The following is a 23,806-nucleotide window of genomic DNA, read 5'->3' as shown; positions in this document are numbered from 1 at the left end:
CCAAATATAGGGTTTGACATGGAAATTGTAAAAAAAAAAAAAGATGTGGTTTCCCGCCCCCCCCCCCCAGTCTTTTAATAAGTATGGGAGAGAGATTTAAAATTATAGACTGAAGAAACACTTTAGAATTATTCATGTTTTTGCTTTCCCTTGTTCCTGGGAATTCAGGTTAACAAATAAGAACAATAATATAAGAAGTGATTAGCAACCTAGAGGCAAAAGAGCACAATGAACCCTCTTATTGCCTGGGTTTTACTCCTGTCTACAGATATTTTTTGTATAATATCTTTGAGCCTCACCTTTCTCATTTGTAAGATGGGATAATAATAATTACTTCCATAGGCTTTTGTGAGGAGGAAATGAGATAAAACATGTAAAGTGTTTAAAACAGTACTGGACACATAGCCAATATTGATCAGTTCTACTGTTAATTTAATGCCAAGAGTTTTTGATAGCCCTGTTGTTGGTTTAATAAGAGGAGAAAGGTTTTGGGATATGTTGAAGTGGATAGGGCATGCTAAGTATGCTCAAAAGAATACTTTAATGAGGTTCAGATAAGCAAGGATATGTGTGAAAATGCTTTATGAGATGTAAAGTATCCTATAAATAACAAATAATGTGAGGAAATTCGATTATTTGTAGCCTTAGTATGCTGGAAAGTGAATATTTACAGATCTAGCTCAACAGATAATGGTAATATTTCCCTCTAGATCCTCAAAGTTAAATACCAGGGAAAAGATTTAAGGCCACAAAAAAAAAAATCTTTAAAATGAAGTTGGACTCTTTTGTGGTGGAATAATATTCTGAAATTGTATGCATTCGTACGCAGATTAAGATTAATTTAATGCTGTCCTAGAAAAAGGGTTTGCTAAACTACGTCCTTAATGTTAATAGTATTTACAATCAGGTCTTATTTATTTATAGCCTACAGCGTATATATCCTTTGAAGAATGTCTTATTGGGTCCTTCCAAATTTCTTGAGGAAACTGGGCCCCAGTGTCTGTGGAGGCCTCTCTGGCCTCCTTTCCTGGAAGCTTTTTTGATCTCTCCATTTGTGCATCCATAATTCTAATCACATAGCTCTGTCATTGCATTTACCTCATTCTGTAGTAATTATCTATAAATTAGACAGCTGGATTCTTGTGGACAGAAACTATGCCTCACTTAACTTTTTAATCTTTAATGGCCTGGCATATTAAAGTCCCCCCCAAAATATATGTGGAATAATTGAAGAAAGTAAAAACAGCCTTCAGCACACTTGGCAAAATTTTTTTTTAGCACTGGCATTTGAAAGTAATAAAGAAAGCTGTTCTTCTAAAAAATACTTGTGATGTAGGCATTTTGGAAAATCTGACTGAACTTTCTTAATCTAAATTATTCCATTTTATTTTACTTTATGATCTCTAAAGTATCTTAAAGTAGCATTACTAGAATGATACAGACTTCATTTTAAAGGAAAATTTTTTAACCTTCCAAATACCAAGTATTTTAATAGTTGTAGGTGCTTTGCATTTTAGATGCTTTAACATATTCATCTTAAATGTGGTAACATTTAAATGGAAGATTAGGTTAAGGATTTATAAATTCGTGAACATCTTTTCTTCCTGGAATGCTTACATAACAAATAATTTGTGTGTGGTTAGCTTTATTCAAGGACACTTGATTTGTATTAAGAACTCAATTTAATAATTAGTTTCCTCATCTGTAAAATAGAGATTATAATACATACCTACCTCATAGGACAGTTGTAAATATTAAATAAAATAATTCAAGTAAAGTATTCAGCACAGGGTCTGCCACATATTAATCATCCTTTATATGGTAGCTATGACTTAATAAATTCTACAAGGCTTATTGTGGGAAGCAGTATGCACATCCATTGCTCTCTGTCCGGAGGCAGATTGGTAGTTATTTTTATAAACCAGCATTGTCTTATGTCAGAGATGGGTTGAGCATAAGGGGGTTAGGGAGTAAGCCTGTTCCAATTTTAAAAAAATAAAGCTTTAAAAATGGTCAACATAGTTTGGGCTTTTGACCATATAATCCTATTATATTTGTTTAGTTATTTAATCTGTTTTTATTATTGGTCTCATCTGGAATCAGAATTGTACAATAAACTTGAGATGCAGGTTTTCTTGTTTTGTTTTCCCTTCTCTTTTTATTAGAAGAGAAGGATTAAGAAGCCAAGGGAAAAAATAATGTGCTCCTTTTCCAATGGTTCCAGTCCATCAACTTGTAGTGATTTTTTTTGGGGGGGGTGGGGGTATTTACTAAGTTCTCTGTTTAGTAATAAACACACGTGCACATTGGTAACCTCTCCAGTGGTGGCCAGGGAGTGACAGTGAAGAGCTGTAGTCCATAGCTGTTAATCTGTGTATATACTGGGCATGGAATCATCTTTTGGTTTCTGAAAGGGAGAAGAACCCAAGACAGCTGCTAGTCCAAATTGGCTGTGTTTCTTTACTGCTCTTATTGCCATGGGACTATTTGCATAGAAGCAGCTGTGTTTTGTTGCTCAGTTTTCAAATACAAGGATCTTAGAGGATAACAGGGGGCCACAGCAGAAGCGTTCACGTCGCGGCCCCTGTCAGATTCTGGTGAATCTGCGAATTCTGCTGTGTATCTCCTCACCTAACCATTTAAGTCAAGCAACAATTGCAATGAACAGAGCAGGGCAGACTTTGGTATTTATGGATATAGGTATCTTTCATGCTTTAATAACGCTTTTTGGTATTTATGGATATAGGTATCTTTCATGCTTTAATAATGCTTCTCCGTAGATGCTGGAGCACGTCATTCTTAAAATGTGCCCTGGTTATAAATGGGATGGGCTGGTCTCTAAAGAACACAGTACATCACTCTAATACAGGAATCTCTGGGATACAAAAACAAAACAACAACAAAAAACTCATCAGAAACACTGGGAGGCATGAGAAGTTGCTGTTTGTGGGTAATATGGCTAATAACTGCTTATAACTCTTTAGAGGAGCATTGAAGACATCCTTAGACATGTAAGTGACAGTTATTGTGGCGATTGATGGCATTAGTTATTTGACTGGCAGTAAGGTTGTCTTTCAAACTTTATTACTATCTGGGTTAGGTTTAATTGACCTGGGTCCTTTAGTGGCTCCTGAATGGAACAGGAGGTCTTATGTCCTAATAACTTGGACATAAATGGATGATTTGCAGATAGTGTCATAGTTCTTGTTAAAACCTTAAAAGAGCTTTTTTTAAAGCTTTATTGCAATATAATTTACATGCTATGAAGTTCATTCACCCTTTTAAAGTATATAATGAAGTTACTTTTTGTGTATTTACAAAGTACGGTATCAGTCATCACTATCTAATTCTAGAACATTTTTATCACCCCAAAAGGAAACCCCGTATCTATTAGCAGTCAATCTCTATTTCCCTCATGACTCCCCCAGCCCTAAGCAACAACCAGTCTATTTTTTGTCTCTATGGAAAATTTGCCTATTCTGGAGATTTCATATAAGTGGAATTATACAAGTGATCCTTTGTGACTACCTTTTTTCGTTTTCATAGTGTTTTCAAGATTCATTCATGTTATAACACATATCAGTGCTCATTTCTTTTTATTGCTGAATCATATTCTATTATATGGATGTACCATAATTTGTACAGTTTATGGGCATTTGAGTAGTTTCCAGTTTGGGGAAATTAAAGTTGTTTTATAAAGTAGTTATAAACATTCGTACAAAAACCTGTACGTTTTTGTGTGAGTATGTGTTTTTATTTATCTTGGGTGAATACTTAGCAATGGGGTTGCTAGGTTGTATGGTTAAGTGTATGTCTATAAGTAATTCCCAAATTCTTTTTCCAAAGTGGCTGTACCATTTTGCATTTCCACCAGCAATTTGTGAGAGTTCTGGTTGTTCTATATTCTAATCAGCATTTGTCAGGTTTTTCTTTTACTTCTCTTCTCTTCTCTTCTCTTCTCTTCTCTTCTCTTCTCTTCTCTTCTCTTCTCTTCTCTTCTTTTCTTTTCTCTTCTTTTCTTTCTTTCACCATTCTAATAGGTATGCAATTCTGTTGGTTTTAAATGAAAATGTTGCAATATGAAGCCATCAGAAAGACCATTTAAATGCAAAGCAGGCATTTACTGAAGGCTTATTATATGACAGGCCCTCTACTATATGATGGGAATATGGAGACGGAAGACATATCTTTGCTCCCATGGACCTGACAGTTTATTGAGGATGACAAGCATGTAAAGGAGTAATTACAATAGACTAAGTCATTGCCAATTAACGGGAGTTAAAATATTGGGGTGGAGGAGAGTCCAGCTATACCTAGAAATAGTCAGTTTTGTGGAAAGATCTTGACATTTCTGATAAGTTAAAAAGAAAACAATATGAGGAGCTGCATGTACCTTTGCATAATGTTCTAAGATAGGTTTTGGTTGCAAAGGTCAAGCTGTCCCTACATTATTATGCCTAATAAATCAATGCCTAATAAGCTGCTTGGGATAATATTCTGCTGGCTAACAACCTAGCGATTTGGGCAATACCAGGTAGTTTCATATGCATGATAACCAGGGAAGGGGACAACTTTAATTTTTATAGTTTCTTGAAGTCTGCTCTTTTGACAGTTGTAGTTACTTCTTTTCCTTTCTATATCCTTCCCAGATCTGGCTCAGACCTAGGGCTCACTTTCTGCCTTTTACTTAGCATACTGCTAAACTGTATAGTCATTCTTTTTTTTTTTTTTTTTAAGTGCATTTGTATTCAGCTCTAAACTGTTTACCACAGTCAGATACAAAATAGTCATTTGTATTTTTTGTCCAATTGACCCATTCAGCCTTTGCCTGGCTAGATCAGGCCTCATTGTGTAGGTCATTTCAGGTGAATAAGGTGATTCCAAGAACCTGTGTTTGATGAACTATTTCCCTATATCTGATGAACTCTGGCCTGTATGTCAAACCAATGAGAAGAGCTGTAAAGGAAAATAGGGGATGGCAGGGAGCAGAAAAGACTAGGTGAAAATTGCTGGGTTGTACTTCAAGGTATCATGTTCATCTAACTTTTGATCATCTCTCAGAGCTGGTGAAGCTATCCTCTAGCTTTTTTTTTTTCTTTTTTTAACTTATCAAGAACGTTAGTTAGCTTGCTTTGCTGTTATGTAGCAAGGAAAAAATAATATTTGATATAAAGCTTAAAGTAATTGGAATTACTTTCATCCTCTAGAAGAAAAAAATGAGTGAGGAAGTTGTAATTTCTTTGTATACCCTAATCCTATTCTAGGGTATATTGAGAATTCTTAAGACTTTCTTGTATGGAAAACTGGGTTTAATAATAATTTTAAAACTGTTAAAATTCACAGCAGGTACTGATCAATTGTTTTTTCTTTTGGCACAAAAGGGAGAATAGGTTTCAACTTTTTAAGGACTTTAAGTTAGATCTAAAGAGTATTTTCTTTCTATTAAGTGACTGAAGGAGAGTCTACAATCACGTTTCTAAAGGGTTACAAATGTAATAATACTAGTCTTATTTGGGATAGTTAAAATTTACTATTGACTGAAGGACTCAATACTTACTGAATATGGGATTAAAATCTGCATTTGAAAAGTTATTTTTCTCCCTTCTCAGGTCAGTGACCTAGATTTTCCATTATTTGGAAAAGTTTTTAACTTTTGGGCAAATGTAGGTCGAACTGCTCAATACTATAGTGAAGCTCAATTTGATATAGAAACCTAACACTTTTAATGGGTTCTGAAAAGTAATAGCAGTAATTGGTTTAGAACGTTATTAAATGTCCTGTCTGTTCTTTATGGTACTCTTAAGCAGATTCTGTGCTTGAAATCACTATACATTGAGCTTTTGAATATACTGCCTCTTTGGTTTTTACTCAGGTCTGGCAAGTTTCATAGAAACTTATGTTTCATTATTAGTGGTGTCCTTCATGGAAACCAGGGGTCAAGAAACCATTGTGCCAACTAGACCAAACAGAAGAGATGCATGCAGTTAAAGGTTCAAAACAGAAATTATGAGGAAGTTGGGAGATGGGAAAGAAATCTCAAAATTATAAAATTTTTTATAGCATGTACATTGGCATAATTACTTGATTCAACATAGTCACTATCCATTTATTTACTTTATGGAAGGGATGTGTGTATAGTTGGGTGGCGGAGATGCAAAAACATAGATATTAAAAAGGACCTGTCTCAGAAGCACGATATTGGTCAAAGAAAGCAGGTTACCTAACAGTATGTAAACTTTTATGTTTATGGGAAAAAACAAAACTATTTTCTATGGATATGTATACATATATGAATATATTTTTAAACATCTGAAATATATATGTCAAATGTATATAGTAGTCTGAAGAGAGTACAAGAAGGCAGGATTAGAGACTTGTTTTTTCTGTAATATTCTTTGTGCATATTCATTACCTTTAAACAGTGCTTATAGTATAGACAAGAAGTTGAGATCATTTGAAATAATGTAAACTAGTTAGAAAATAAGAACAGTAGGATGGAAGTTTAGAAATGGCTAGTTTTTCAGGTTAATCCTCTCTTATCTGTTGAATACATTTAACTTTGAAGTGTTTTATCCAAACATATGGTGAAGCCGCATAGAAAAACTTTCCTTCAGGAATTTCTTCTCTTGTTTCTCTATATTATTTCACAACCCCGTTGATCCTTTCCTAGCCCTTTCAAATATCTACCCGCCTTTTTTGATCCTGTGTTTGCCTCTTTCTTCCCAGCCAAACTCCCATTGTTCATGGGGCACACAGCAACCAATTAGTGTAGAAGCACTGAACATTACTGGCATTGACTGCACAGACTTGAGTTCACATCCTGGTTTTTGACTAGCTTTGTGACTTTACAAACAGTTAAAATATGAGCAGTTACATAACCATAGTGAGTTTCTATTTTCCCTTCTTGTGAAATGGAGAAAATGCCTACCCTACAGGGTTGTTTGTGGTAAGGATTGAGATCGTTGGTATAAAGCATTTAGCCCAGTGCCTAGCACACAGTAGGCACCATGATTAATTTTATCTTTTTGTTCTGGAGCTGCTTTTTTTCTCAGCTGGCTCTTTGTATCTCTAGGAAAGGGAATGCCGAGGGGTAAGCCAAAAAAAAAAAAAAAAAAAATAGAAAAGAGTCCTGGATTTTTCTCACAAGGAAAAGACAAGCGCATGAGATAGGGCTGGGAGAGGCAGGCCTGGGGCTGTGAAGAAAAAATCAAGCTATTTCTTGAGTTTAGTTGTCAGTTGAACAAATGTAATTGACCAAAGGTAGGTAAGGGTTACACCACCTGTGTGACTATGGCGGGTCAAAGAGGCTCTCTCTGATTGTGTTAGGATTAGGTTGAAAGAGTGTGTTTATGAAAGGATTTAAGGTGAAGAGAGAAGGAGGAAGTCAGGGAGACAGTACAGCGAATGCCCTTTAGAGCAGTGGTCCCCAACCTTTTGGCACCAGGGACTGGGGCTCCTGTGAGAATCGAATGCCTGATGGTCTAAGGTGGAGCTGAGGCAATGATGCTAGCGCTGGGAAGCAGCTACAAATACAGATGAAGCTTCTTTGCTTGCCTGCCGCTCACTTCCTGCTGTGCGGCCCAGTTCCTAACGGCCATGTACTGGAATGGGTCTGAGCCCGGGGAATTGGGGACCCCTGCTTTAGACCACAATCCGTATTTGACTGAGTTTGAGCCCTGACTCTGTTGCTTACTAACCCTGTAACCTTGGACCAGTTACATAATCTCTCCAAGTTTTAATTGTTTAATTTGTAAAATGGAGATAAAAGTTACCTGCCTTGTAGAGTTGTGAGGAAATGCACTTAGCATACTTAGAATAGTGACAGGCACATATTAAGTACTTGAATAATCTATTAATTTATTAAGTCAAACTGGGGGAAGAAAGAAAGCAGGGCTAATGAATCATACAGTGGAGGTGGAAAGACTTTATGTACAAATAACCGATAACATCTATTATTGGTTATATTCAGAGAAAAATAGTCAATAATGGGATGCATTATTTATAATTGTTCTAAAACTTCCTGATGTGCGTAGTTGTTAAAAACAAATGAAAAAGATGTTTTCTTTATTTTCACTATATTGGTAAAAAAAAAAAACTTATAAAAAAGACTTACAAGATTAGTGGCCACTTGTAACTTTTGTTATTGAATAGTAAATTGTGATTAGTTTTTTCTATGCATAATTTTTATGGAATATCTCTGCAAATTTTTTTAGTTTTTTTTTAATCCTTTTTCTGTTTTTTGCATGCTTCCTGGTTAATCAATTATTTCAGCAACGTTTACTACTTGTAAAATCAGGATGTAGCAATATAAATTGATGAGACATAGAATTAATTTTAATGAGAAAATAAGTCAGCACTGAAGTTTGTTCAATTAAAAAGCCTGTGCACATTCTACCATGCATTTCACACATCGTAGAGCACTAGTGAGCCCTCTAGATTTTAAAATCTATGTTGCAGTACTCTGAGGTGGCATCACAGAAGTCTTTTTGAATTCTCCCGAATGTTCCAGTAGCCACCAGTATACAATGCCTTGTTGTACATTCCGTCGTCTAGTACTGAAAATAACTACAAAGAGAGAATTATCACCCCCATTTTATAGATGAAGATAACCAAATTTTAAAAATTTGTCCAGAATGACATGACAGCACATGGCAGAGCCAGAATTTGAAAATCTGTCTGATTTCAAAATTTGTGCTTTTAAAAACCAGGTCACCGTTTCCGTAATCCCCAGTTAATTGGAAGACTGCAAAGCTGACTTTTGGCAGTGGTCAGGCTTGTTTATTTCCTGTTGCTGCTGTCCTTTTAGTCCCTTCTCTTATTTTACTGCCCCATTTTACGAATCAGATTCATGAGTGTAAAGGCTTAACTTGAAGAATCATCCAGTCCAGCGGCTCTCAAATCTAGCCAATCATAAGAATTACCTGAGACATTTATCTCTTTTTAGATTATGATTAAATGTTTTTAGGGTTTAGATAGAAACCAAGAACCTTCATTTTAACTGGTTTACATGTGATTTTGGCAATCTGACAGGTTTGGGAACTACTTCAGTTACATGAATCCCCATCTAAACATCTCCTCCAATTTTCTCAAAAGAAAAATATTATCTAATATTGTCTTCTGACAGGAACTTTCTACCACCTTACCAGGAAGGTTGTTTAATCAGTAATTAGATGTAGTGCTTTGCTTCTGTAGAGCTTTTGTTTACTATCCTATATGGATTAGATAACTTCTTTGGGTAGGATTTTTATACTCCTTAGGTATTGGTTTTGAGGCCAGATCCAGGCTTGACTATTCTCTGAACCTCACCTTGCTTATGTGTAAAATAAGTATGTTGTTATCTACTTTGAAGATTGTATCAAGAATTAAATGAAAGAAAAAAAAAAAGAAAAAGAAAAGAAACTGTCTTGGCTGGAAAGATTCTCAAATGCCTTCAAATAGCCATTTCTTATAGTCTCTTCACCTTATCAGCCTATTTTGAAACAGTTTCATATCTTCAGGGCTGTAGTTAAAAGTGTGGATCTGTATGATAGAAGGCTCCTAGACATTTATTTTGGGATTGTCAGTGCTAAAAATAAGTTGTCATTTTGCCTCCTCATCAGCACACTTTTTTTTTTTTAAACTTCTGGGTTTTTCTTTGGACAAAGAATATGATATGTCTTATGGGGGGAAAAGATACGCCTGCATTTCTGAAAATTGAGCTTTACTCCTTAAGTAATTGGAATTTCCATTGATAACTTGGAACCTAAAGCAAAATAAATGATCTGCAGGAAGACCTTAAAGGTAAAAGAAAAGACTCCTTGAATATATAGAGACAAAAATGGAGAACCCAAGAAAATATCCCATGTTTCTTATCCAACAGTAGAGACAGATAACTGATGAGTGTTAAAAAGGAAAAAATGGGGTGGAGGTAGAAAAGGGGTGGTGACAGTAAACTAACAAATGTTGAGTACTTAGTCTTTGGCAAACACAATGTGAGTGAAATAAATACTTAAGTAATTTCAACCTAATCCTCATGGGTAAGATCCAATTTTACTAATGAGAATACTGAGGCCATTAAAAATGACTAAGACAAGTCTTATACCTGGTTGGTCACATGGCAGGTCTAGATTCATGACACCTAGGACTTTACAGAATGTGATTTTTAAAATTTTATAATACATATACAAATATATGTTCTTTAAGAAATAGATGTGACTTAGTTTCCATTGAATACATTCCTCTGTCAAAACATTTGTCACACCCTTAATTGGTTATATGTCTCTCTGCTAATTACTTCAAAACAGAGACTGGGCTACAACATTTATTTCTGAATTACTAGGGCCTGATAGGGGAATGGCCTTTGATTTGTGCATTAAAAGTTTGTAAAATCTGTGCCCTTCACCCCTACTCCTTATCTATGTGTTAAAAATAAAGTATAGGATTGTCAGAGATGTTAGAAATAATTCAGTTCAATCCTCTTTTTTATATAAAGGGAGGAATTTCAGGTGCAGACTGGAGAGGTAGATCATAATGTACCCAAAAGTCTCCAATTAATTATAGTTCTAGCACTCTTGCCTCTGGTTCATTTATTCAGCTCCTCCTTTATGCTCAGTGCTGAGGAAATGCCACCCTCCTTCCTGCCCCCCTAGGTAGGTATACACCCATGCTTTCCAGAAACCAGAGGAAAACACCTTCTCAAGAGTTTAAGACAGCCTAGAAAAAAGTCATTGTAGCTGAGGTTTTTACCTATTATATATCATATTCTTGCTCATCGAGGCAGTCATTTTGCTATCCTTTTGTTCATAGGAGAGGATAAGTGATTATTCACAAGGCTGGATAACTGTTCAAGATCTTGAAAATAATCTCTCAGTGATGTAGTTTGATTTGGTCTGGTTGTTGAGGTGTATGTTTACTTGCTTTTCTTAAAAGCATACTAAATCTGTTCTATAATAATAAGTTAGGCCATGAGCCACACTTCCTTTTAGGCTCAGACTGCTAAAAATCATTTGTAGGTCATTGACTCCCGTGGACTTGAGTGAAATGTGGTGGGACAATAATTTTTTTCTTTACTTAGTTTGTGTTAGCGTTCGATTTTCAAAATGTTTTTGAATCTAACATCATGAAAACACTACCTTGGTTTTAAGTATTTTCATGTGAGTACTTTGCAAAAGGTAATTTTAGTACTTTGGACACATTTTGATTTTTATAAAGTATACCTGTGGAACCATGGAACTATACATGGAACCTATCAATAATAAATATTAAAGATATCCAATAAAATTACATTGAAAGTATTGTCACCTTTTGTTTTTTTCAGGAAAGTAATTATTTGTAGACTGATAATTCTTAATTATGGTCTTCCTCCAGAAAAGATTCATTTGACTAGAATCTTCATTTGACAGTGGAGGCAGGAGGAATTTGCTTAACTTTCTTTTGAATTTAATTTTTAGTTTACATGAGAGAAAGTCAGTCTGAAGTAGGGAGACATACATTAAAGAATATTAGGAGAAAGGATGCACTCTAACTAATTGTGGAAATTTGTATTAAACTTACTATTGCCATGTCATTATTATTTTTTAATTCTAGCATTAATGTAAGTTTAATGTCATTCTGAAATAAGTCATTATTCTTAATGAAAAGAATGACTTTAGAATTATCTGGAACTTTGATTCATGTCATCAGTACATGGGCAGTAGCAAATGATATGGTGTTAATTTTATGAAGTAATTTTATGTATTATCTTGTTCTATTTTTATTTTTAGGACCGGAGTAGGCCCTATGACACTTTTAACTTGCACTCCTTGGAGAACTCTTTAATGGATATGATAAGGACTGATCATGAGCCTCTGAAAGGTAAACACTACCCTCCCAGTGGCCCACCAATGAGTTTCGCTGATATAATGTGGAGGAATCATTTTGCAGGTTAGGAATATTCATATGTCCATTCCTTGCTTGGTGTTTTAAACAAAAATCAGCTTTTTAATAATTGTGATTATTTTGGTTTTGTTTGTTTTTTTGTTTGTTTGTTTTGTTTGCTTCTGTAAAGCATTGTGGAATGTATTTAAAGTTAATTTTTTTTTTAACCTGGGTTCAGCTGCATATGATTTTTAAGGTTGCTTTCTTTAATTGTAATGTTTGGCAGAAGCATGTATTGGGTAGTTGAGGTCGTGGTTATAGCATGAGACCAGAAGCCAAATTTTCTGGGCTTCATGCATTTGGAATCCTTAGTTGAACCTGGATAATTCATTTAAGTCCAAGTATACTGCAAGGAAGTATGAGATTTTATAAATCAGTCTCCAAAGACTACTTCAGAAAACTTTACAGGAAAGGGTTTCATTTTATTAAAATATAATAAATTTCCTAGTATAGGAAGTAACATTACACAGACTTAAGAGCAGCCAGTGACCCTTTTGCAGGCATTTTCTGAGGCTAAAACACAAGGAAAATGTCATAAAGTGTATAAATATTTTGGGTTAAATATGAGGCAGAAAGTCCCAAGGTCAGCAATATTAAGGCTTCCAATTATTACAGCCCATTTAAATTCAGGATAGAGGCTGATGCTATGCTCATAATTACAGATAGGTTTTTTTTTTTTTTTTATGGGTTATAGGACTTTTTAGGAGCCCTATTGTGTTTTAAAAATACCGTAATGGAAATTTTCTGTTGAAATATCCGCTGTACTTAGGTACAAAGCCTAACTATCTGAAAACTGTGAAGAGTTCGCCACAGGAATGCCCATCTTGTGTGAACCCTTATGTCCTTTGGAGTTGTGAGGAATTCGATCTCCTCTAATTCTCTCCAGACTCTTATATAGGGTATGACTGACTGTGAACACCTAATAGTCATTTCCTGAAGCCACACCAGAAATTCATTTCATCCTTTTCTTGTCACACTCATGATTTTCTGCTGAATTCCTCAATTTCCAGTGAAATGAGTTAACAGGCTATGAAGAAAATAAAGGATTTTGAGCAAAGCTGCATTTTAAAGCCTTCAGAAATAGAAAAAAATCTCTCATTTATTCAGTGTTATATTTAGTCACTGTTACCACTTCTTCAGTTGAAAGATTAGATGCATGGTAATTTAAAGCATATTTCACTTAGAAGTGAGAATGGTGTAAAAAAACTAATGATATTCACAGACCGTTTTGTGTTTTTAAGATCTTCTAAGGCTGCATTCGTCTTCCTTCTCTACCTTGAACAGCTATAAGCCTTTCCTAATTATTCTAAAATATTCAGCTCTTGTTCTATACATACCTGCCTTATCTTAATCTGCATTCTTCTAGCAATAAAAAATTATAAAAGGATATTAGATTATAGCCTGTAAAATAATTTTCCAGAATTTTGTGGATATTTTTTAAGTAGAACTATTGTACCCTGTTGAGAGTAGCACTTGTTAAGGGGTAATATAAATACCCTTTTTATTCTAGTTGTGGTGACCCCTTTTTTATTGTATACTGAACTACCTCTGCATAAATTTCTCCATTACACTTGGAGACGTGAGGTTTCATCTATAAAAGCCTTCTGCATTGTACTTATGTATGTCCTAATAAGTTGGAAGGCATTTAATATGTACTTGTTTACAGCCTCATATAGTTGCAACTTCTCAGTTCAGTATACCACCCGCATTGACTTCCCATGGATGGACTGCTTCCTGTGGTCAATTACATCATCATGTCATTGTCCTCTGGTTCGGGTGTTTGAGTTCTCTGCTTCCCTTTTTGCAGCTGGGAGACTTTTAGATCTGGTTTATGGCACCATGCATTTGATCCTTATTACTTCTAAAAACACAATTATAATGCTAACATTTTAAAGGAAAGATTTTAATTAACTTTTGACTTTAAAAAAAATAGGGCAAAGTATAATAACAAAAAGATAACTTAAAAAAACATCATGATGGTGTATCCTTTATTTTTCTATTTCCCACATACTAAACATTACTTATGTTTTTCTCCGGTCTTCATAGTTTATTGATAAGCCTTAACATCGGACTCTTAGGTTGTGTCCAGTGTTTTCTTCATTACGGAAGTGATGGATGAGTTCTTGCACATAGCTCTTTCTTAAGATAAAATCAGAGAGAGAGTCTCTGGGACAAAAGATGTAAACATCCAGTCAATTAAAAATAAAAAAGCTATAAACAACTAGGTGAATTGAGCTTTAAGAGAAAGGTGCATAGGCTAGGGGATCTACCATGTGGCTTCTGTATGAGTCTGTCCAGAAATACTTCCCTCTACTCCATTCTGTTTTTCCTCCCTACCTTTAGTGTCCTTTTCTCTCACTTGAACATGGGAACACTATCTCGAGGGTTTCAAAACTCATATTATAGTCATTGGATTTTTGTTTGCTTGTGCATTTCAGTGTTTGTCTTCGGAGATCTATTTTTCTTTAGAAAACAATACATTCTTGCTCATTGTAAGAAATTCATATAGTACATAAAAAGACAAAAAGGAAAGTGAAAACACCACATGAGATTTACTGTGTAGAGAAAACAAAGATTGTAATTTTTATTAATGTTCTTCCAGATATATTATCTGTAGAGGAGATGAAATTTCACCTCAGCCTTTCCGACTTTGAGTCATTTAAACCTGGGTTTGAATTCTGGCTCTGCCTCTGGTTTGCTATTGATATAGATAAATTAGCCTCTTCAAACTCTTAGTGTCCTCATCATTAAAATAAAGCACTACTTCATATATCAGATAAAGTTTCTGACACTAGAAACTGTTCAAATTGTTATCTACAATTTTTTTGCTGGCAGTAGTAGTGGTTTGCGTGCTGCCTAGCCTGGGTAATAAACCTTTATATCCCTATAATATTTACTTCCTTCTAGCTAGACTGCAGCTAAATGTTGAAAGCTTTCATATGCAAGTTGTCAAAATTTTGTATTTGCCATAAATAATGATTATAAGAATCAATGTTCTATAATTATGAAAAATTACCTAAAAGAGGAAGAAAAATAATTCTAAGTTATGTTGGCTTTCCAAAATTGCATATCTGAATAATGTAAAGAAAGTATAATAGGATATCACATTCATGAAAAATAGAGTACTTCATGATGTACTTAAAGCGAACATGGTAAAAATATATTCACAGTGATAATTTCATCTTAGAAATGTATTCAGCAAGAAATCCTTTTATTCTATAGTTCTCTTGATTCAGAGGAGGAAAAAGGGGTTAGTGGGAGAAATAACCAAATAGGAAGTTAATAAGATTTCTGTTTTAGTAGAGCTTTAACAGTTTTCCAGTTACATTTATACTTATACTAGGTCAGCGTTGAAGATGTTTGTAGGAAATTTTAAAAGTTTCCCCCTTCGTCCCTCATGATAAAAATATCAAGTAGTGTAGAGGGAAAGTCAAACTGAATTCTCATCACAACGCCCTGAGATATGTCTTCTAAAGTGTTGATGAAATTACAAAACCCTTATTTAAATAAAAATTAGACTATTTTTTTTTTTGGCTTCTTGAAGATCTCAAACTATAGTTCTTTGTTATAACAGAATAATATTTTAACAGTTACCTGTTTTCTCTTACCATATGATTTTTCCTGTTGTTCATTCAAGAGAATGCCTCCAGAGTTTTGAAAGGGTGATGAACTGATGAAAACTGTACCTTATTTCTTAAGTACAGAAATTCTTGAGTTGGTAGATATATGAGTAAGGCCTACATGGGAGGAATTGTCTTCTGCCCTCTTTTATAGTGGACTGAAAGGAAATCCGACTCCTCATAACTATAAGAATTGAGGGGATTTCTGCCATTGGAAGAGGCAGCATAAGAGATAGGGAAAAAGGTTAATCTGTATACCCTCCTTACAGCTGTCCCTTGACTTGCTACTAATAATGAGGGTTCATCTAGCCATTGGGGAACCCCTGTGAAAACCCAGGGTCATTAAGTTTCATTAATCATTACTCTCCCTTAGGATTAATATTCAAAGTGGACATTCAAAGTGAGAGAGAAGAGTAATAGGGAAGTACCAATCACGGTGCATTGGGCAGTGTAGGTGACATTGAGAAGCAAGGTCCTGTCCCCTGGTTGGGGCAGCACAGTATAGCAGACATCTTGGCAAAAGAAAACAAAAGAGGAAGAAGCCATCTTTTTCTCATCCCGCGCAGTCTTCCTTTTTCAACAGAAGAAAAAGTAGGCCTGGCCTACTACTTGGGGGTGATGAAACATTTTTATATATTTGAATTTTCTGTTCTTTCACCATTTATGGAATTGAAATTTGAAAAATGAAAAGAGCAAGTGTCAATTGAGAACTGATATTGAAGGGTTTGCTTTTTAAACACATATTGAATCTGGGGGAAAAAGATAGCTATCTTTCAATAATAATGCTTTAAAACATTTAAATTGACAGAAACTTGGAAGGAATAGATGCCATTTCTTTAGTGTTAGAGTGGTATTTTAACTTATTAATCACAATTTAAATTTAGTAACATATAACCTTTCACAAATTGGCCCTTTTTGTGGAATGTTGAGATGCCCTTGTTACAGAAAAAAGTGGACCTTCATTTCATTTAGTTTGTTCAGAAAAATGTGCTCTTTACTTACTTGAATTGTTACTCAAGTTCTATTTTTGTGCTGCCCCCTTTCCTCCCATATCAGTTTGTCTTGTATAAAAGTTAGCAGATTCCACAGACTTTGGGGCCACAGGTTCTAACTGAGCAAGAAGTAATTGTTCTTGTTCTATATGAGAGAGAGGGGACAGTATAGGTAGAAGCTGAGTGGTTTTCTTTATTGGTACCTCCCATTAATTTGCCCAGCAATCCTTTCAACATAGCAGTGTAATCACCCGAGAGTTTTAAAAGAAAAAGATTATGAGTACGTTAATCCTGTGTACTACCTCCAGAAATTCTGATGTCATTATTCTAGAGTACAGCTGGAAATGAGGAAACATAGGTGCAAGGGGATTGATAACGTGCTGAAAATTATCCACTGCTGGTAGGCAAAGAAACTAGGATTTGACCTCAAGGTTTAAGCTCTCAGTTTTTTCTTCTTGGTTCTTTGGAACATATTTAGGATAGTATACTACCAAACTCTTATCATTTTTTCTTAAAGGGGATTTAAAACACTATACTGTATTCTTACATATTATATTATTAAGCTTGTTGGTAATTTTTCTGAAGGAATGTTTCTTCAACTTTAGGGAAAAGTGGTGGGAAATAGAATCCAGTAGAATATGCATTTTATTTTAGAACATGTTCTAGAATATGGCACTCACATTCTGTTATGTGAAGGTCCTGAAAGACTTGACTTTTTAGAGCAAATGGGAATGATTAGAGGAAGATACAGCAGTTGTTCCCTATCTTATAACGTATTGCAGAAGTGAAGAGGTAACTTTCATTATTAATACGAATTAATAAAAATTCCAATTTTTATTTTGGACATGTAAAAATATGGGTTTAGTTTGACTCTGAAACTTGAAATAATAGTAGAGGTAGTCTTTTATAACTGGCCTCTTAAATATGAATGTGAATCAAGCTTATAAGACTGTGACATTTACAGTCTGAATAATCATGTGGAATTCTATTCTCCAACCTCTTCCTCCATTCCCTCTCACCCCCATTTTTCAGACTCTGTGCAGTGGGGAAAGTGAGACACAGTCTCAGATTTTCACAGCATCATTTAACTCAGTAAAACCAAGTATGCTTTCCAGTTTTCGAAACCTTACATTTTACACCATACTTAAAAGATAGCTAGCTGACAAGAACAATTTAAAAATAGCAGACCATGGACAAAATGTCACACTGGCAGCACTAGACTGCATTAACGAAAATCACCAGATGTCACACACTAGATTCTATTTCCACAGCTGATTAAGCAGCAGTATTTGTTGGACAAAAGGAAGAAAAAAGAAATGGCCTCATGTGAATTTAGAATCAGTTTTTCTTTTTCTCTTTTCTCTCTCCTCCAAAATCCCATAATAACTATAAGACTTAAGGTGTCAATATGTTACATAAATAATAAAATTATAAAATAATTCCCAATTTTAGAAAATAAACCTTTACACATGTATACTCCCTAAACTAGGAGACTGTAAATCAAAACGTTAACAGAACTTGTCTTTGATTGGTGATCTTGTTTTCTTCATTTTTCTGTATTGTCCATTTTTTCTTCATTGAAAATATATTGCATTGTACTTTGTAATCTAAACATGAATTTTGGAAGAGATAAAGAATGTAGCTTAAAGAAGCTGTAAATGGTTTTACTAAAAAGAATTTGCATTTAGTTGGAAAAAATTGTTGTATTTAAATAATTGGTTCTGATGGGTCTGGCACTGACCTAAATTTCTTATAATATCTTTTTTGTTGATAATGTTGATCCAGAGATCCAGAGATCTGTTGAGTTAAAGAGGCCAACAGAATTAGGGAGGACACCAGGAAAAGCAAAAAGCTTCGTTTTCAGCAAGTAGTGAGGCCTTCATCTACAAAACATTGCCTAAGGCTTTTGTTCCGCTGCATCCTTTGAAAGATCGAATTGGAAAAAATCAGTGTGGATAGAGGATGATAATTAGAAAACTACTGAGCTGCTTTTCAGTTTCATCTTTCCAGGCTGAAAAGTTCTAAAACCTCATGGAAAGAATCTGAAAAGGATCCACTTCTGGAGGACTACAGAGAAGGGCAACCCTTTGAGTATGGGAACATAAGCAGTTCCAGAAACATAAGAAAAACTATGTGATGTAGCGATTGTAAACTATATAATTCTTTACCATAAATGATGTAGCACAGGAAATAAAAAGTTGAATGAGGACCAGCCAAATTTGGGCTTACTTGGTTTTCTTGATAATGCTTTATTATTCTAGAAATGTTTAGTGAACAACCCTAGCTTTTAGGAACCACACTTACGTCTCAATATTCTTTAGTCAAAAAGCGTTAGAGTCCCTCTCTATATGCCATTTCTTTAAGTTCTGATGGGCAGTGATTTTGAACTCTTACTAGGTTTTTAGGCAGACTTTCCAGTGACTATTTACTGTTCTATTTGAATACCTCAGATTATGATGAGTAAATTGCATCTAGTTCTCGTGGATGTTAGTATTTGGTGGTAATGAATCTAAATAATGTCTTGATTATCTGAAAATCATGGCGAGAACACTGATATAGCTAACTACAACCAGAATGTAAATTCTCCCTACTGAATCAAAGTCTTGTTCTGGTGACAAATTTTCCTATGATAGTTTTGATCAAGGTGATGGTAGGAAATAGCACTCATTGCATGTGCTGTAGACTATAATTTTTAAGGACTCTAAATTGACTCAGGGGCTAGAAAAATGTAAGACAGAGCATTTACATATATAGATACTGGTAAAGGTATCTTTTAATGGTAGTTTTTGAAACTCCTAATAATTAGCTTCTAGTAAATATGAAAAGATAAATGAAATCTATTAAAAATAAACAGGCATTTCTATTATTAAGAGATAATTCTCTGCTAATATGATTTTCTGTAGAAAACATTAAATTATATTCTAAGAAAGAATTTTACCTTAATATAAGTGCTAGTAAAATAGTCTCCACAAAACTAGAGATATATATAATGTCTTCCTCCTAATAAGGAAGTTTAAAATAATAAGAACTAAAAATAATTATTATTGAAAGTTCTATAATGCTTCATAGATAATTAGAACAGTTTCATCAGAATCCAACTGTTGATGATGATATTTCTATTCTTATTTACCCTTCTTGCTCTCTCCTTCTCTCCCTTCTTTCCTCCCTCCCTCTCACCCATCCATCAGAACAAATAACATTACACTTAAGAGAGTTTTGGTTTTAATATGAAATGACCTTTTACAAATTATTATGACCTGTGGATCTTTAAGTGATTAAGGTGGCCTTGATTTGACTAGGAATTCATGATTACTCTTTTTTATTTGAGACAAATACTGTTTTGTGCACTATAATTCTTCTCCTTTGGGCCAGAAGAGCTTGATAATGCTGTTTGCCTCTAGTACCTCATAACAGAATTTAATACCAAATGATGACTGACCTTTTGCAATTATACATAACACTGTATGTGTTAGAAAAATCAATCACTTATCTCCAGCTTTCTCTGTATCATTCTCACCCAAAATACTATTGACGTTTATTTAAACAATGGTACTGACCTAAAATTAACATTTTTCTGAGAATTTTATGGCAACTCTTAAAATAATTAGACATGAAAATCTTGAAGATCCAAGTTCATAGATACTAGCTTTACACAAAAGCATTGTTTCAATAACTATTTTGCTTAAGGAATTGGTCAAGAAAATTTATTAAGTATATTTTTTTCCATATAAGACTGTTATATTTTTCTTTTGATACATCCACCTTCTTTCCCCAAATAATTAATGAAAAAACATAGCAGATATCTGTATCTCTCACTCTTAACCCTGGAGGCTATCAGTTGAAATATCTGACTCATTCTTGTCATCTTATAGACCAGAGATAGGCAAAATTATTTGTAAAGGGCCAGAGTTTAGGCCTATGGGCCATAACATCTTTGTCACACATTATTCTTTGTTTTTAATTTTTGCTTTTATAACCCTTTAAAAATGTAAAAATGATTCTTAGCTCAGAGGAGGCATATATAAAAACAGGTAGCCAGCAAGTGTGGGCAGTTTGTGGCGCCCGTTACTATAAGGACAAAGGTTTGGAGACAAGCATTATACCCAAGGTCATATAACTAGCTAGTGGTAGGGGCAGCAATAAGAACCCTAGACTTTTAGGCCAGCACTGTTATATGAATGTAACCATCTTTCTTCCAGTTGCCATTCTGATAATTGTTGTATTTTTTGAGCCACAGTGAAACCTTTATCTAATTCTCTCTAAGCTTCAAATTTATATAGTTCTTGAATTTATTATTTTGCTGCTTGAATTTGAAGAGCACTATGAATGGTCGTTTAGATAAAATGCTTATTAATTCAGGGAGTTGGCATGTTTAAATTGGAATGCTGGAGATGCATTAAATTTCAGACAATTATAATGGGAGCTTTTTTGTTTTATTTTATTTATTTGTTGTTATTGAGACTTGGCTTTAAGATTTTTCATGTGTATATTTTATGACTTGATTTAGAAACTATTGTAATTGCTATGTCCTTGGATAGCATTATTTGTTATAGATTTATTTTTTTTGTAAATGATCATATTATGCAATGTGTTTTAAACAATTGTATTAAGCATTATTTTCTTTGTGCTTAAAATAAAATTATTTTATTTTTTAGGACGCATGGGAATAAATTTTCATCATCCAGGAACAGATAATATTATGGCACTTAACAGTAAGTCTTCATATGAAATATTCTATAAAATTAGCAGTCAAGTTTACAGCATATCATTTTTCCTTTTTAATTGTTTTTTACATTTCAACCTTCTAATGAATGCAGTATAGACCATTATTCTATACAAATGGTTCTCAAAATGTGGTCCCTGGACCAGCAGCCTGATGATCTTTTGCAAACTTACTAAAAATGCAGAAACTCAGGCCCCACTACAAACCTGCTGAATCAGAAACTTTGAGAATGGGGCCCAGAAATCTATATATTAGCAAGTCCTATTGGTGATTCTGATGCAGGTAAAGTTTGAGAACTGCTACCAGGTATTGACAGACCACATTTCTTGAGCCAAATCTGGCCCACTCTCTGATTTTGTAAAGAGTTGTATTGAAACCCAGCCACAGCCTATTCATGTGCAGAAAACTTTGCTGACCCTTGCTGCATACCATTGGGGTAGAAGAAGGAAAGAAAAGAGAAAGAAAGGAGGGAGTCTGAGGGAGGCCAAGGGAAAGAGGGAGAGGGGTAGAGAATGTGAATGAATAATTCAACTTATTTATATATGACTCAGAATTTTCTCATTGTGGTAGATAGCCAATAGGTGTTTCAAACTGGATATCAGGGATCTCCCCTTAGTAGATTTTGCGTGGTATATAGGTGTCAATAGCTTTGCAGATTAGAAATGTTTTTTTCAGTAATAATTGTTGGATTAAGTTCTGAAGCATCAAAATCTTATTAACAAGAAAGTCATTGTATTAACCAATCCTGGAAGAAGTATCTGGCTAGCATCAATTCTCTTAAGTGTCTTTGGACAAAATACTTTGCAGAAGAACAACCTCTACTGAAACTGTCAGTTGTCAGAAGTACCTATACAAGCCATTGATTTAAGTTTTCTCCTCTATCAAATAAGTGATATCAGGTTATTTTCTCTCATCCTCTCAGACATACAAGCTGACTCTCAATACACATGGGCGATATAGTGAGTAAATCCAGGGTTGTGTACAATATTACCCTTTCTCCTTTTGTTTGATTAAAGGTGTTAAAATGCCTGGAGTTCCTAAGGCCAGATTTTAGATTATCTCTGAAATATGTATTTCACATTTGTTTTGGTTCTGACATGTAGCCTACCTCCCAGTGAGCACTGCAGAGAATGACTAACAATACTTGATGATACAGGTCCTCTTTGCTGCATGCACATTTTGTTCTAAATGGCGAGTATCCCCTCTTTTGGAAGGTCTTGGAAACAATAAAATTCCAGACTATTCACCACTGTTTTCTAATTTCTAAAAGCAAGGTCATTTTGCAATTAGATTATGCTGCCCCTGGTTTTTTCTTAGAATTAGGTACATTAGGGTGAGGATTAATAATTGTGCTTGACTTGCTGAGCTTCAGCAATTTTGCAAAACTTTGTGAAAACACATCAGTTAAATGATGGGATTTAGAGTTAAATGTAAAAGGAAAGAATAGTATGGTAGTGTGTCTGTCTGAAGGAATGAGTGTGTGTTTGAGAAAAGATCTAATTTGACATGGTGTGAGTCCTTTTCTACAAAAGGGAGTATATCATTTATGATTTTTTTTTGTGTGTAAAAATGAAGCTAGAAGACATTTGTTTTTAAAAGGTTTAGATTCTCTTTACTTTGATTCTCTTTAATCATCTGCTTTTAAATAAGAGATTTCATTTATGTTCTTTCCACTTTGTACATATTGCCTAAAAAGCCCCTTTTAGCCTCTAAATTTTCTCATCTGTAAGAGAAGGAGACTGAATTAGGTCATCTTGATGAGTACTTTCAGACTGAAAATTCTGTGATTTATAATTTTTGAAAGTACCAAAAGTGTCAGTTTGCCAATGTCTGTATCAAATGTTGATGAGTTATGCATATTTGCAACTTTATGACAGATATCAGAGTGTATCTATCTTCAAATGACTCTGTGAGTGCTGTCCTATAGGCTCCTTAAAGTAAACCATAAAAACAACCAGAGTTTGATGTTTATATTTCTTACGTTAATTCTCTTTCAAAGTTGACTCCAACTTGAAATGATTGGAATAAACAAAATATCCTCCTCAGTAGATACTTGTGAGACCTACAGGCTTTGACAGATTTGCTGTGATGAAGTTTTTTCCCTTTTGTATATTTGGGCCCAGGCCATTTGGTGACATATATGTAACACATACGCAAACACACCTACGTATTTTTTGTATACCTTCTTATACCTACCATTTGTTGGCCCAACAATTAGTGTTCTGTAGCTGGTCTGTCCTTCTTCCTTTCCTTCAACATTCATGTAGGAATAATTGAGATGAAGTCACAAATCACTGAAACTTTTGATTATTGAGAGATATTATGTTGAAGTCGAAGTATATTTTCAGGCAAGAAAGGACTGGCTAAGAAAATGAATTGAGTCAATGGTTAAATTTTTTAAAATAGGAAATGCGAGTCAGTTATAGTTCCTTCTTTCTTACCCTTTTTTGCTATGCAGAATCCATGCTTTCTAACTCTTTATGTGATGTTACCACTCACTGTGTCTTCAAAAAATCAATCCTTTTATTTCCTTGATCTTGCCAAAACCCAAATCTCTCCTGAAGACATATTCTCAG

At 34.4% G+C, this 23,806-nt stretch overlaps 1 protein-coding gene across 8 annotated transcripts in view; it reads left to right on the top strand.

Moving 5' to 3' along the window:
* CPEB3 (cytoplasmic polyadenylation element binding protein 3) overlaps nt 1–23,806 on the top strand; it is a 160,567-nt gene that overhangs the window by 43,647 nt on the left and 93,114 nt on the right. For 6 of the 8 annotated variants that reach the window (XM_036223523.1, XM_036223524.1, XM_036223522.1 and 3 more), the window contains 2 exons: nt 11,742–11,901; nt 21,163–21,219. In XM_036223523.1, the coding sequence (XP_036079416.1) occupies nt 11,742–11,901; nt 21,163–21,219 (217 nt within the window). The remainder of the gene's footprint in view (nt 1–11,741; nt 11,902–21,162; nt 21,220–23,806) is intronic. The other 2 variants (XM_036223526.1, XM_036223527.1) reach the window with 1 other exon arrangement.

This window comes from Rousettus aegyptiacus, unplaced genomic scaffold, assembly GCF_014176215.1.
Source record: "Rousettus aegyptiacus isolate mRouAeg1 unplaced genomic scaffold, mRouAeg1.p scaffold_m13_p_6, whole genome shotgun sequence".
Classification (NCBI taxonomy): domain Eukaryota; kingdom Metazoa; phylum Chordata; class Mammalia; order Chiroptera; family Pteropodidae; genus Rousettus; species Rousettus aegyptiacus.
This window is presented reverse-complemented; position numbering and strand designations above follow the sequence as displayed.